This window comes from Rhinopithecus bieti, unplaced genomic scaffold, assembly GCF_001698545.2.
Source record: "Rhinopithecus bieti isolate Rb0 unplaced genomic scaffold, ASM169854v2 scaffold_1918, whole genome shotgun sequence".
NCBI lineage: Eukaryota > Metazoa > Chordata > Mammalia > Primates > Cercopithecidae > Rhinopithecus > Rhinopithecus bieti.
In genome coordinates this window covers 2,108,938-2,124,016 of record NW_016803680.1, presented here as the reverse complement: position 1 = coordinate 2,124,016, position 15,079 = coordinate 2,108,938, and the positions used below count along the sequence as shown (strand labels likewise).

General features: G+C 38.5%; 1 protein-coding gene across 1 annotated transcript in view; it reads right to left on the bottom strand.

Annotated features, from left to right (window-relative positions):
- UQCRC2 (ubiquinol-cytochrome c reductase core protein 2) overlaps positions 1 to 15,079 on the bottom strand; it is a 31,226-nt gene that overhangs the window by 2,068 nt on the left and 14,079 nt on the right. The window contains exons 8-13 of the mRNA XM_017850217.1: positions 12,612 to 12,669; positions 9,666 to 9,761; positions 9,164 to 9,363; positions 7,324 to 7,404; positions 5,057 to 5,133; positions 565 to 718 (exon numbers count right to left, since the gene is read on the bottom strand). Coding sequence (XP_017705706.1) covers positions 565 to 718; positions 5,057 to 5,133; positions 7,324 to 7,404; positions 9,164 to 9,363; positions 9,666 to 9,761; positions 12,612 to 12,669 — 666 coding nt within the window. The remainder of the gene's footprint in view (positions 1 to 564; positions 719 to 5,056; positions 5,134 to 7,323; positions 7,405 to 9,163; positions 9,364 to 9,665; positions 9,762 to 12,611; positions 12,670 to 15,079) is intronic.

Below are 15,079 nucleotides of genomic sequence, written 5' to 3'. Positions count from 1 at the left end.
ACATAGTCCTTGCCCTCAAAACAGCTCAATCTTGTAGGGAACAATAACATATGTGAAAAAAAAAATTAGCAAGAACGGAAGAATGTCTTAGGCTTAGAAGAGTAAAGAAAATCTTAAGATGCTGGATGGTGAAATACTTGAAGAGGAAAAATAGCAAACTTCACATTTAGGTTGGATGACATGAAACTGCCAATACTTGACTCTTCTTTACCTCTAGTCATCTAACATAAGCCCGTATTATAAACTACCATTAGTTTAACCTGATGTTTGATACATCAGGTGTATTAAATGCACTTCTGACTGCCATCTCAGTGGACAGCAGCGCTCTCACTGACAGCAGAGTTTAACCTAATGGTAGTTTATTTGAAGGAGGAAGATACATACACTCGAGCTGACAAGGAAGCTTGTTGCAGATCTTATGGGAATGGGCCCTCCCGCCTCCATATTAAGTAGATGGGCACCAAACATGAGAATAGCGTATACCGCCCGAGGACGCTTATGCATCCTTCTGAAATTGGATCATTAAGTTCTACGTTGTTAAATCGTACGTTTTCATTTACTTACATTGATGATATCAGCATTAGCCACTGAATCAATCTGCTGAAGGACTGTGGATGGTGGCACGAAAGAACCAGCCACTAGAGCCTGGGACCCAACTTCTTCCAGGAAATGCTCAGAAGACTCCACTGACATTAGGTATCCAGCTTTCAGCTTGTTCCTGTCCAATAAAAGGCAGAAGTCAGTTTTACAGAGCTACAGAGCAAGGCAATTTTTTTTTTTTTTGGATGGTAGCAAGGGGCTGCGAACATCAAAGCTTTATTGAATCGATATAGTAACGGCGTGTCTCCCTCTTCCTGAATTCCCCAAGAAGAACGGCGCTCCCTTCTCTGGAACATGACACTAAAACAGTAAGTCTGAAGGGAAGAAGTCTCGTCAGGGTTGCCAAAGTGTCCAATTGAGGGCCCACTTTGGCCTCCATTTGTGGGTCCATATGCTGCTACAGATTTGAGTGAGACAGCTGGAGAGCTCCCTAATGCTTCCCAAGGCCTCTGGATCCGGTTGTGCAATCTGGATCCTCTACACGTCACTGGCCAGTCGCAGCATGCTCTTTTTCCTGCCTACTGGCACAGTGAGGAAGATCTCTCTGCTGTCAGTGAGAGGGTTGCCATCCACTGAGATGGCAGTCAAAAGTGCATTTAATACACCTAACGTATCCAACATCATAGCTTGGCCCAGCCTACCTCATATGTGCTCAGAACACTTACAATAGCCTGCGGTTGGGCAAAAGTCATCTAACATAAGCCCATTTTATAAGAAAGTATTGATTATCTCATGTACTGCATATCACTAGCCTAGGAAAAGATCAAAATTCAAGGTATAGTCATATACTACATAATGACGTTTTTGGTCAATGATGGACCACATATATAATTGGGTCCCATAAGATTATTAGGGAGCTGAAAGATTCCTATTACTTAGTGACAACATAATGCTGTAGTGCAATTTTAAAAAAATAAATTTCACGTAGCCTATGTTTACAGTGTTTAGCATCTACAGCAGTGCACAGTAATGTCCTAGGCCTTCCCATTTACTCACCACTCACTCACTGACTCACTTGAAAGCAGGAGTTTTCGGTCCTGCCAGCTCCATTCATGGTAAATGTCCTATAATGGCATATTTTTTTTTAATCTTTTGTGCTTTATTTTTACTGTACCTTTCCTATGTTTAGATGCACAAATACTTACCATTGTGTTATAACTGCCTACAGTATTCAGTATATAGTGCATGCTGTACAGGTTTGTAGCCTAGGAGCAACAGACTATAACACAGACCTATGTGTGTAGTAGGCTATACCATCTACATTTGTGTAAGTACACCATGAGGTTCACACAGTGATGAAACCACCTAACACCACATTTCTCGTAACGTATCCCCATTGTTATGTGACCCATGACTGGAAGCTGAAATTGCGATGGTATTGCTCTGTAGCCAGGTTGAAAAATTGTAAGGTGATCCATGGCAAGCTGGGGACAGTGTGTATTATCAACCTACCTTCTGGCTGCTAGAGTGTGCAGACCAGGGATCTTGAAGACCCTTCTGTCAAACCGGGGTGTCACCACAGACAACTCCACCTGGCCCACGGCTGGGGTCACAGTGTCATAAAGGTCACAGTCTTGATCTTTTCCTTTTGCCTTTTCCTTGTATGAACTGGGTTCTCTTCTTGGATGGAGGATACCTTTCGATGCTTACAGTTTGAAGATTCTCATGTTTATTTTCTTCTTATGCTACCATTTCACTTGTATTACCTGTAGTTTTGGCAGGTTTCAGGGGTGTCTGAAAGAGCTTCTGCTATTTCTGCAGTATCCACTTCAGCTGTTGCTGCCTCTTTTAGAGCCTGTTAGTTTCCACCAAGGGTGAAGTAGAGTCAAGCCAGTTCCTCTTATGCAGTGAAACAGGGCAATTTTAAGGTATTCGCCCCAAAACTCTTCAACGTGTTTTTGGTAAACAGGCAAACTAACAACTTACAGTGCTAATGGCCTCCATTCTATTTCTTCAGTTCACCAAGTACTGTACTGTATACATTACTATTTGGAAAGCTGTCAGTACAAAACTATACTGAATAAACACCAGAGATTGCTTTCTGATTTTGGACTAGAACTTGGATCTAGGTAAAACTATTTTAACGTGAGGTTTTGATTAGTGAAGCAACTCCTGCCTCTTGCTGAGATTTGTCTCAGTGAGCACAAGGTATGATTAAAAAGGTAGGTGGGGAAGGGCAGTACAGGTCTTATAAGCAACAGCAGCTTAAATATGGGCACAAAAGCAGACACTTAAAATAAAACAAAATCCAATTTACAATTCTCCCAGAAACTTATTACTTATAGACATGGTGTTTGATAAGTCAGTTGATATTTAAACCTCAAAGTATCATCCTTTAACATGCTATAGCAAGACTTCCATTTAAACATAATTACAATTTAATGCTACAATTTTACCACTCTGTCAGCTTAATTAAAAAATGATTTTACCTGCAATAAACTACCAAGAGGTTATTAGTGTGTACCTTCAGCAATGACACCTCACTTTCTCTCTTTCACTATAGGAAGACTAAGAACCTTACAAGAAAAAGTATCAACTCCATCAAAATGGCAGAAAACATAACTTGACATTAATAATCAAAATTCTACTTCCTACATATCACCATACCTTATAAGAACTGTTACACTTATTAAGAAAATACCTTCTCTTAAATAAATTAGATTTGAAAACTTAGGTTTTCTTAAGTAAATCCAGTGTTTCAATGTATTCTCATCATGTTTTGTTTTTGGTACAATCAACCAGCCCTGCATCCTATTGATTCTTGGTTTTATATATACAATATTTAATAAATTGTGTTGTACTTATACAAGAGATGCAATTTTGTAGTGTGCTCAGCATAACAAAACTTAACAATACTAATGGGAACAGAAATGACTAAAAAGTTGTTCCATCCTGGGTTGTAATTCACCCTGTCATACTTCCCCTGTGGGCAATACTAAATGATCATAACAACCACTGGAGTTGCAAAATTCACATTTTGAATTGTCCTAAGTAGATGGAGTCAAACTTAAATGTCTTAAACTGCTATATGAAAATGCAGATTGATTTCCAACTTTGTCCCAAGTCTTTCTTTTAGAGAAACCCTCGAACTACTAATGAATTAGGAGTGTTGTTAACACCTTCAATCTGGACAGTGGGGATTTAAAATTGCCAAAAGCAGACAAATATTTTAGTCTTTCTTATAAAACAAAACAAAATCAGATCTGTTTTGGGTATAAATCAGTAATGAAGAAAGAAACTATTGTAGAATAGGTACTCTTACATACTGGTGGTGTGATTAGAAACTGGTACAATCTCTTTAGATTTGTGACTTAGAAATATATACCCCCCCCCCTTTTTTTTTTTTTTAAGAGACAAGGTCTTGCTCTGTTGCCCAGGCTGGAGTGCAATGGCATGATCTTAGTTCACTGCAACCTCAAACTCCTGGGCTCAAGCAATCCTCCTTCCTCAGCCTCCTGAGTAGCTGGGGCTACAGGCACACACCAACACACCTGGCTAGTTTTAAATATCTTTTTGTAAAGACAGGGTCTTGCCACATTACCCAGACTGGCTGAACTCCTGGCCTCAAGCGATCCTCCTGCCCTAGCCTCCCAAAGTCCTGGGATTACAGGTATGAGCAACTGCGCCTGGGCAAATGTATTATTTAAATATACACACATACACGCACTCTAACATGGAGCCTTTCGTTACGTTTATAACTCTTTAACTCAGTTGGGAATCTACACCAAGAAAGTAATATGAAATACAAAAATATTTTAAGCCCAAAGATATCTTTATAACTGCAGAAAACGCACAAGTGTATTTTGACACACCAATGAATATTGTTTAAATTTTTAGTAATTTGAATCAATGAAAATATAGAATCATTGGTAGGGAATCAGATTATTTTTGTCTTTTATCTGTAATTTTCAAACTTCTAGAATAAGAATGCTATTTAAATAGGATAAAAAAGTATACAGATGGTCCTAACTTACGATGGTTTAACTTATGATTGTTTGGCTATATGACTGGTTTATCAGGGTATTAAATGCGTTTTTGATTTATGGATTTCTCAGGATGTAACCCCAGTGTAAGTCAAGCAGCATCTATATATACAATATTAACAATTATGTTTAAAAATGTGTGATCAATAAACTAAGAAAAATGTTAACAATTATTCTCTAATTTTTGTGGAGACAAGGTCTTGCTATGTTGCCCAGACTGGTCTCAAACTCCTGGTCTCAAATGAACCACCTGCCTTGGCCTCCCAAAGTGCTGGCATTATAGGCATGAGCCACTGTGACTGGTCAAAATGTTAACAATTATATCTTTAGGTGGTAGGATATGGGGATGTTTCCCTTTTATGCTTTTGTGCTTCTCAGTCCTTATGAGCATATATTGTAATATTGTCATAATATGAAAAGAAGACAACTTTCAAATAACAAAAACATAAAACACAGTTAACACGGAGACTTACTTGGCAGCTTGGACATCTGTGTTGGAAAGGTTTCCTTGAGCTATTGTTTTGACTTGATTATACGCAGCCTTGATTACCTAGGACAGATAAGTAAAAGTTGGTCATCTGTGGTCAGTACCAGGGTCTCCTGCAGCACTGACACGCTTCTTTACTGAGGCAAAGACACAGATGGAAGGTTAGTTCCAGACAAACAGCACAGTGTCCATGTGGAATGCTGTCATCACTATGGGTTCCTTATTCTTCCTATGTTCATAAAGCAGCTGTTTGTACACAATCCTTCTGCCCCAGCCTCCCAAGAAGCTAGGACTACAGGTGCATGCTACCAGGCCTGGCTAATTTTTTAGTTTTTAGAGATGTGTGGGCTCAAGTGATCCTCTCACCTCAACCTCCCAAAGTGTTGGGATTATAGGTGTGAGCCACCACACCCGGCCAAACACATGGATTTCTAATCACCCATAAAGAATAAGCACCTTTAAAACTTCTCCAGACTCTTGCAGTGTCATGCCATTAATACCGCTATCTCTTACTATTCACTAAGAAGAGAGTAGTAATCCATACACAGCCAATTTGTAAGGCTTGTCCATACTTACTAAGCCAGAGTCAAGAAGGAATCTGAATCCTTGTATGGTATTTAAAAAGAGAAAGAAAGAATAAAGTTCCAGGGATGTGGGTACTTGGTAAATATTTGTTGAATAAGTAAATAAATCTGGCCATGATTTTCTCCATCCCAATGCTGGCTGAGTCTGCTACTTATTTTTCCCTCTGATCACCTAAATTCTAGGACCTCTGTTTCCCCTTCATTTTTGCTGCCCATTTTCATAGCCACACCCCAGACCTGATCATAGCCTAGATTTGCATACCTCTGAAGTCCTCAATTCTAAGACCCCGATCTCAGTCTTTAATTTCACTATCCTTATTCTTCCACTTTATCAAGATCTCTAGTTCCTTGACTTGTCCAGTCTTTCAATTTATCAGGCCCCCTCTGGCTTCACTTCTCTATTGAGCCTAGATCCCTGAATCATCCTTTTAATCACTCTTGCCAATGCTCCAATGCTCCCAACTCCCTTGCTATATCCTCATACTTCTGACCTGCCCACTTTGCAGGATTCCAACCTGGGATTAACCCTAACACCTACCTCCTCCATTTCTCCATTACGCTTGTGAACGCAACGGAGGAAAAATTACATGACAGTGCTGACTGACTGTACTATGAATTTGTGGTCGCTGATTTCAAGGATACACCTATACTACAGCGAATACCCACTTTTTGTGTACCTCACTATTTGTCCCAAACTTCCCTTTCTTTAAATTTTCCTCCCTTCTCTGTCAAAACATGACTTAGCCTCCTGTCTCACTGAGGCGTTACTTCCCCATATTCCCAGTATCTTCCAATATTAGCCTGTCTGTGAGGCTAAACAGTCCACTTGTGTGCTGGATCCCACGTATTCCTTTCTCAGACTTAAGCCATTTATAATTTTCTGTCTCCGATAACTGCTCCGATCTTTTTGTTCAGTCTGAATGTCTCTTTCAACTTAATCTCTGTGTAAACTCTCCTAAAACAGCCTGCTCCTTGAATGTCTAAGCTCCACTAGCCCACACCAACCTCTCATTTCTTACTTGTCATTCATTCCTTAATCACTACACATTTTAGCCAGTTTCCACTACTCTAGTCAAAACTGTTAAAATCACCCATGATGTCCCAGTTTGCTGAAACTACCAGACTTCTCAGTGGTAATGAATGTTATTTCACTGTGGGTCAAAATGGTGTCAAACATTCTCTCTTTCCTAGCCTTCAAATATAACAGCTTCTCTTTTTCTTTCTGTTTACCTGGGCCATTTTTCTTAGCCACTTGCTCCTTAAATGGTGTTCTTTCCCAGAAACTGAGCTTTAGTTTTCTTTTCCTACAATCATTCATACATATCCCTGATTTCTACACAATCTCTATACTGAAGACTTGCAAATAAACATCTTGGCCTTCCCCTCTCCTGGGTTCTTCAATTTAGATGTTTCAGAGCCAACTCAATGTAACTTGTCCAACCAGAACCAAAATTTCAAGTAGGCAATTCTCTCCTCTTTCCTGGAAGCATTAGTATACATGTGTAAATTTCCCTATAGCAGATAATGCTTCAATGATATCATACTATACAGAGCTCTGATAAGTCATTGCACTGCATTCAAACACTCCATATTTTAACTGAAAACATGTTCATGGCCGAGGGGGAAAATAACTTGTTAATGAAAGAAGTTTGGTGAGTATGCAACTTACATCTCCAGCAGCTGTGGCCTGGGAGATAGTATAAATCCCGAAGAGTCCAGAATCTGAGTAACTGGCATTAAATGCGGAAACCTGAAAGATAATGAGACTTTACTGCATGATATTCTGCCAGGTAAAACAGGGCACGATTTCTTTTAAGTTTGCTTAGAAAAAACTTGGACCTTCACAGTATAAACAAAATAGATTAATATTTTACTTAATCAGTTCTATCAAGAACTAAAGTATTCTGTATCTTTCAGAACTATCACGGCTTTGTTTCTTCATTTAAATATTTCTAAAATGACTGCTCCCTTTCCCTTATGCTGGGTATTTTCTAACCCTCTTTAGATGATTAAAGGTTAATGCAAACACTAATCCACAAATATTATTATTATAATACAGATGGGCTTTGGCATTAGGCAGACCTGGTTTCTTCTCTCTGCTGCTGGTAGGGACTTTTTCACCAATTTACTTTTATTTCTCTTATACACTCAAGTCAAAAAGTTAAGAGAAAAATTTCTGCTTAGTGGTCATTATCCAGATGTCCAAGGTATCAAGAGTTTAGCCTCTGAATAACAGGGATATTGCTATCTAGTTTGAGCAGAGCTTTTAGCTCTCTAGGGTGAACCCAATTTACAGTGATTATGTGGACCATTTATGTAAAAATTACCTGAGTTCTTATTAAAAATACAAACTTTCAGCTTCCTGAAATGGACTTACTGACTCAGGTCCCTGTGGATGTAGCATGGGAGCCCAGATTTTTAGCAAGTGTTCCAGGTGATTCTTATGTACATTAAACTTGGAGAACCATTGGCTCAGTCCATGTAAAGCATAAGAATGGACTTCAATTTCTTTTTTTTTTTCTATTTTTTGAGACAGAGTCTCGCTCTGTCGCCCAGGCTGGAGTGCAGTGGCACGATCTTGGCTCACTGAAACCTCCGCCTCCTGGGTTCAAGTGATTCTTCTGCCTCAGCTTCCCAAGTAACTGGGACTACAGGTGTGCGCCACCATGCCCAGCTAATTTTTGTATTTTTAGTAGAGACGGGGTTTCACTGTGTTAGCCAGGATGGTCTCGATCTCCTGACCTCGTGATCCGCCTGTCTTGGCCCCCCAAAGTGCTGGGATTATAGGCGTGACCCACCGCAGCTGGCTTGGACTTCAATTTCTTTAATTGTAATTCTGAGGCCATCCTATTTATACTCCAAATTTCTGGCCAAGTTCTGAACTAGGAATTTCTATTAAATTACTTTATTGGATTAGGAGAGATGGGGATTTCACCATGTTGGCCAGGCTGGTCTCGAACTCCTGACCTCAAGTGATCCGCCCACCTCAGCCTCTCAAAGTGCTGGGATTTTAGTCGTGAGCCACTGTGCCCAGCCTCTCATTTTTCTTTTTAAATTTAATCTCAAGCTGGAAGAGTGAGTCTGTAAACAATTTCTTGGTGTTCATCTTGTCCACTTGGTTGGAAAACAAAGAATAGTGAGATTCAGGAAGTAGCCACAAGAACAGAAGGGGACAAAAGAAAATCTAGAAAAAAAGACTAGTTAGAATCCAGGGGAAAGTTTAATATCTACAACTTCATTCTAAAGGGAACGGATATGTGGATTCCCTTTATTTCTAAGCATTAAATTCCTTTTTCTATATGACTAATGACAAGTAATAGACAAAGTAGAAAAGCCAGTGAGTTTTTGATAGACCCTCAAATATACTAAAATCAAGCCTGGCTATCTCTTCAATTGTACAAAGATTTTCTGTGTGTTTGTCTTACTTTTCAAGAGTAGATTATCAGAATTACATCTTAAATACTGAGCCTTTGAAAGCAAAAGGAGAGATACCAACTGTTCAGACTCACATCAAATGGCTGCTGAGTCGCTTTGGCAACAGCCTGGTGCAGATGGCTGGTGGTGTTGCTGCCCCTCTTGACATGTGGCCCAGCACCGAGGACATGCTGAAGAACACTAAATGCATTTGCCTCTGCACTTCCCGCGACAGCACTTTCTGCTACAAGAGCAGCATGGACAAGACTGTCTCCATTCTGTTCTCGGATTTCACCTGGGGCCAGGTTAAGGATAGAGGGAAGAAGAAAATGGCTTGTTCACCATTGGTTTCATTCTTCACTATTTCCTACAACACAGTATTGACCCACGAGTCTTTTCTGTGGCTCCGTGCTTTCCCCATACCATCCTGTCCCCAAACACACACAAAACATATGCTTAAAATACAACATCCAAGTCATCCGATTCTATGCCGAGACTGTTGAATAGTAAATATTCAGGCCTATTCCACCTCGACATGCTATTCTAGTGGGGAAACGCCCTTCTGACAAATTAACCCTAATAGAATGAAATGCTTACCTCCACGGTATTTGGCCTTCACACCAGATAAACCAAACCCACCCCTCATGTTGAGAAACTGTTCAGCAACTTGCTTTAGAACAGGATGACTCACACCTGTTTCAACAAAAGTAAAAACAAAGCTAGAACCAGAATTATTAAAACACAATCGTAAAATATTTTTTGTTTTAAAAATATGATTGTAAAATCCGAACATTACAGAAATAAGTAAGTCTTCTTGCCATAATGCCACTCTCCCAGAGATACCCAGTTTACTATAGTTTACTATTACTAAACTATTTACTATATACTTAGTATTTCTATTCATCTAGAATTTTTTTGTGTAGTTAATATTATCCTCAATTTATTTCTAAAATGGTATCATTCTACTGATATTGTTTCTAACTGATCTTTCATAATTTAAAAATTTCTAAGTGTTTAGTCTATATCAAATATTTAATGGTTATAAAGAATCCCTTTCTATGGCTGTACCACCATTTATTTGATCAGTCCCCTCCTGAGGGACGTTAGCATGTTTCTAATAGTTGGCTCTTAAAACAACACTGCATTGTCCATCAAAGAACACTATATCAAGAAAGTAAAAAGAGGAGCCATGAAATGCAGGAAAATATTTGCAGATAATATATCTGCTAACAGCTTGAGTATCCAAAATATATAAAGAACCTTTACAACTCAACAATTAAGAAAAAACCCAATTAAAAAATACGCAAGACTGACAGACATTTCTCCAAAGTCGACTGGGCACGGGGGCTCACACCTGTAATCCCAACAGTTTGGGAAGCCAAGGCAGGTGGATCACCTGAGCTCAGGAGTTCGAGACCAGCCCAGCCAACATGGTGAAACCCCATCTCTACTAAAATTACAAAACTTAGCCAGGAATGGTGGCGTGCACCTGTAATCCCAGGTACTTGGGAGGCTGAGGCCAGAGAATTGCTTGAACCTGGGAAGTGGAGGTGGCAGTGAGCTAAGATTGCACCATTGTACTCCAGCCTGGGCAACAGAGAAAGCCTCTGTCTCAAAAAACCAAAAAACAAATAAGTTATACAAATGGACAAAAAAAGCACATGAAAATATGTTCAATGTCATTTGTCATTAGGGAAATACAAACCAAAACCACAACAACCACTTCCCACCCAGTAGGATGGTCATAGTCAGAAAGACAGACAGTAAGTGTTGGTAAGGATGTGGGGAAATTGACACCTTTGTGCATTACTGGTGGGAATGTACAATGGTGCAGCTACTTTGGAAAACAGTCTGGCGGTTCCCCAAATGGTTAAACAGAGTTACCATATGTCCTGGCAATTCTATTCTTAGACATAACCAAAAGAACTAAAAACAGGTGTCCTAAGAAAAATGTTCACATGAATGTTTATATTTACGACAGCCAAAAGGTGGAAACAACCCAAATGCCAATGAATGAAGAAACAAAATGTGGTAATGGAGTATTCTTGAGCCATAAAAGGGAATGAGACATTGACACATGCTCCAATATGGATGGACCTTGAAAATGTTATACTAAGTAAGAAAAGCCAGTTACAAAAGGCCACATACTGTATGATTCCATTTATATGAAATGTCCAGAATAGTCAAATCTATAGAGACAAAATAGATTATTGCTACTTAGGAGGCTGAGGTCGGAGGATCACCTGGGCCTAGGAATTCAAGTGAGCTATGATTGTGCCACTGTGCTCCAGCTTGGGCAAAAGAATGAGACCTCCATGTCTTAAAAAAAAAAAAAGTAGATTAGTGGATGCCACAGGCAGGGGGAAGATGAGAATGGGGAATGACTACTAATGGGTATGGGGCTTTTGGGGGGGATGATAAACACACCCTGGAATTAGGTAGTGGTAATAGCTAATTTATTAAAAACCACAGAACTATACACTGCAACAGGGTGAATTTTATGGCATGTAAATAATATCTTAAGCTGTTATTTGCAAAACAAAACAAAAAATATTACAAATGGTATTCTCATGCAACTATTTTGTAAACTTGACCTAATGTTTCTGTAAGCCAAATTCTTAAAAGTCACTGGGTCCACGAGTATAAACATTTAGAATTTTATTTTTTTGAGACAGAGTCTCGCTCTGTCGCCCATGCTGGAATGCAGTGGCATGATCTTGGCTCACTGAAATTACTGCCTCCCGGGTTCAAGCAATTCTCCTCCTCAGCCCCCCGATAGCTGGGATTACAGGCTTGAATCACCATGCCCGACTAATTTTTGTATTTTTAGTAGAGACGGGGTTTTCACCAGGTTGGCCAGGCTGGTCTTGAACTCCTGACCTCAGGTGATCCGCTCATCTCAGTCTCCCAAAGTGCTAGGATTACAGGCGTGAGCCACCATGCCCAGCCTAGAATTTTAACAGATATATTCAAAAAGATCTCCCAAAATGTACTAGTTTATATTCCTACTAACAATTTGTGAGAGTGCCTATTTCTCCATACTCTGGTTAACTCTGGGCAGTGTCTTTTAATTTTTAATTTTAATTTTAATTTTAATTTATCTTTTAATTTTGCCAATATCACAGATTGAAATTTTCTTAATTATTAGTGAGGCTGATCATTTAAAACAAAGATAGTTGGCTACACATATACAAACATATTTCTCCCATGAACTGTCTGCTCATGCCCTTTGCCTGTTTTTCTAGTAAGCTGTACTTCCTTTTAAAAAACAGTCTGTAAAAGCTCTTTGCTTTGAGAAATTCACCTTTGTCACAGGTTTTACAAATACTGTAAAGAATTTAAAGCCAGAGGTTTACAAATTTAAATGGTGGATTCTGCTTTCCAAAACAAATGACTAGCAATTAAAATCCTATGATATATTGCCTGTCTGACATAAATAGAAGGCTGAAGTTTTCAAATTTTGTTCAATCCTATGTTCACGTAATTAGTTTAAGGAATTGCTCTTAAGGAAGCAAACTGATAGGCAGGCAATACTCAACTTACCAAGTCCAATCAAAGCCATTCTTGCACTTGTGAAATGGTTCTGAACGAAGTAATGTAACTGGGGAAGTTAAAAACACTATTAGGTTATATTAGCATAAATACAAAAAGCTGTAAAAACATAAAAGTACAGTTTGGAAGAAAATCCTTAGCCTTATATAAATAGCTGCTGTAATAAACTACATGGTACTGAGGTTAATTACCCTGGGATTTTATTATAAAAACCATTGCTTAAAAGAACTAGAACCTAATTGTGGTCATGGTTGCACAACTCTGTGAATATAATGAAAATCACTGAATTGCGTACACTTTAAATAGGTTGTATAGAATGGTGAATTACATCTCAATAAAGCTGTTATTTATAAAAGGAATAAAGAGGCTGGGTGCCTCCCAGCACTCTGGGAGGCCAAGGCTGGCAGATTGTTTGAGGCCACGAATTTGAGACCAGCCCGGGCAACACTCTGAAATCCTGACTCTACTAAAAACGCAAAAATGAGCCAGGCGTGGTGGTGTATGCCTGTAATCCCAGCTTCTTGGGTGGTCTGAGGTACGAGAATTGTTTGAACCCAGGAGGCAGAGGTTGCAGTGAGCTGAGATCGTGCCACTGCATTCCAGCCTGGGTGACAGAGCAAGACTCTTGTCTCAAAAAAAAAAAAAAAAAAAAAAAAAAAAAAAAAGGAAAAAGAAATTAGAGCATACACTGGCCTAAACTTGAAAAAATGGACTATAATTTTTATTATAATGTAGCTTACGTAGTGTATCAGGTTTCTTTTGTGTTTATATAGGTAGTAATGGAGCACTATTAACATTCTATAACAGGGCTAACAGAGTTTTACCACAACACCCTTCTCGTCCATCTTTGAAGCCAATCTCTACAAAGCTTTTCTGACCATGAAGTCATTGTCTATACCAGGGTGTCCAAACTGTATGATCACAGAATTACTCAGAGAGCTTGAAAAACAAAAACGGTCATTGTCCCCCATTCTTGGGACTTACCCTACAGACTGATACAAAATATTAAATGTGGAATCCTAGAATTCTTATTCAAAACCAACGAACAACCCATCCATCCAATCAAACACTTAGGGGATCTGAAGATTGGCGAGACTTGGTAATCACTGGTTTATACTATCACCTCAGGCTTAATATACAAAAGTAGGGCTAAAACTTGTACTTTAAACAGAAATGCTATCCCTTCCAGATGGGTGAAAATTGGTTTGGGGTAACTAAGAAAAAAAAACTCACTACTTTTATGTATAAAGTACAAATATACAGTACATAAACTGTATCTGTATCTGTAGTATTAAAAGTAAGAGGTTTAGAAAAAAATGGCTTAAAAGGCTCCTCAGGAAGGAAAGTGATAACGTTTGAGAATCACTGGGCTAAAGTAATGAAACTGAGCTTTTAATCAATTTATCATAATCCATGCCCTACAATGAATGGTGTCTATATCTATAGAGTCACCTTAGAAAGTCATACTCTTTTTCTATTGATGTTTTTCTATTGATGCTGCCATTGCTCAAGGATTCTAGCACCAATTTCTTTAGAGTTTCCTTTAGCCTAGGTACACATTTAAAAAATACTATTAACTTTGAGATAACCAAGTTATCACAGTTAACACCTTGGTATTTGTCTAAATGCATACATACATACCTTTTGTTAAAAAAAAATGGGACCTTCTGGGATGTCCTATTTCGTCAATTGCCTTTATGTGACAATATGCTGTAAGTTTTACATATCAACTAATATTTTTGAATGGTTGCATACTGTTCCATTCTATAAGTTATTTAACTAGTTTCCTAATGCTGGATATTAACTTGTTTCTAATTTTTCACAATTATAAAACAGTATTACAATAGCTATTCTTGTGGATAAACCTTTGCTATGTCTACTCTTTTAGCTATCTTAATGACACATCTTCATGAGGGTGAATTTGATTTCTAAAAAATTTCAAAACATTAGAGTCCAATCTTATGAAAAACTGCTGTCTGTTCAAGTTGGATGATATAAGTTAAAATTTCTAAATAAAAGTGCCATATGAACGGAAGGCATCAAATTATTAATTGATAAGTCAAAAAGAGAAGGGATACAGTTTAGTTTTCTGTAACAGCTAACTAGGAACGAAACGAGAATAAAACCTTAAATTTTGAGTCAGATATACTTTGAAGGTGTTGATAATTCCAAATTTTCTCTTAATGTCTTTGGATAAAATTTGTTTTTGGGTCTGGGTGGTAGGAATAGGAAATGAAGATTATATGCACATACCTATACTTGTAGATTTAGCATTCAATGTTTCATGTTTTGGAAACTAAGTTCTAAGATGCACATATGGTTGCGGCATGTGACAAACCCCAATAGCCAGCAAAGGGAGGCTGGTGTGCCAAAGAACATGAATGAGTGAGCGAGGATGGAACGGGAACTAAGGAAGTGGGCTCAAGTCTTTTTTTTTTTTTTTTTTTTTTTTTTTTTTT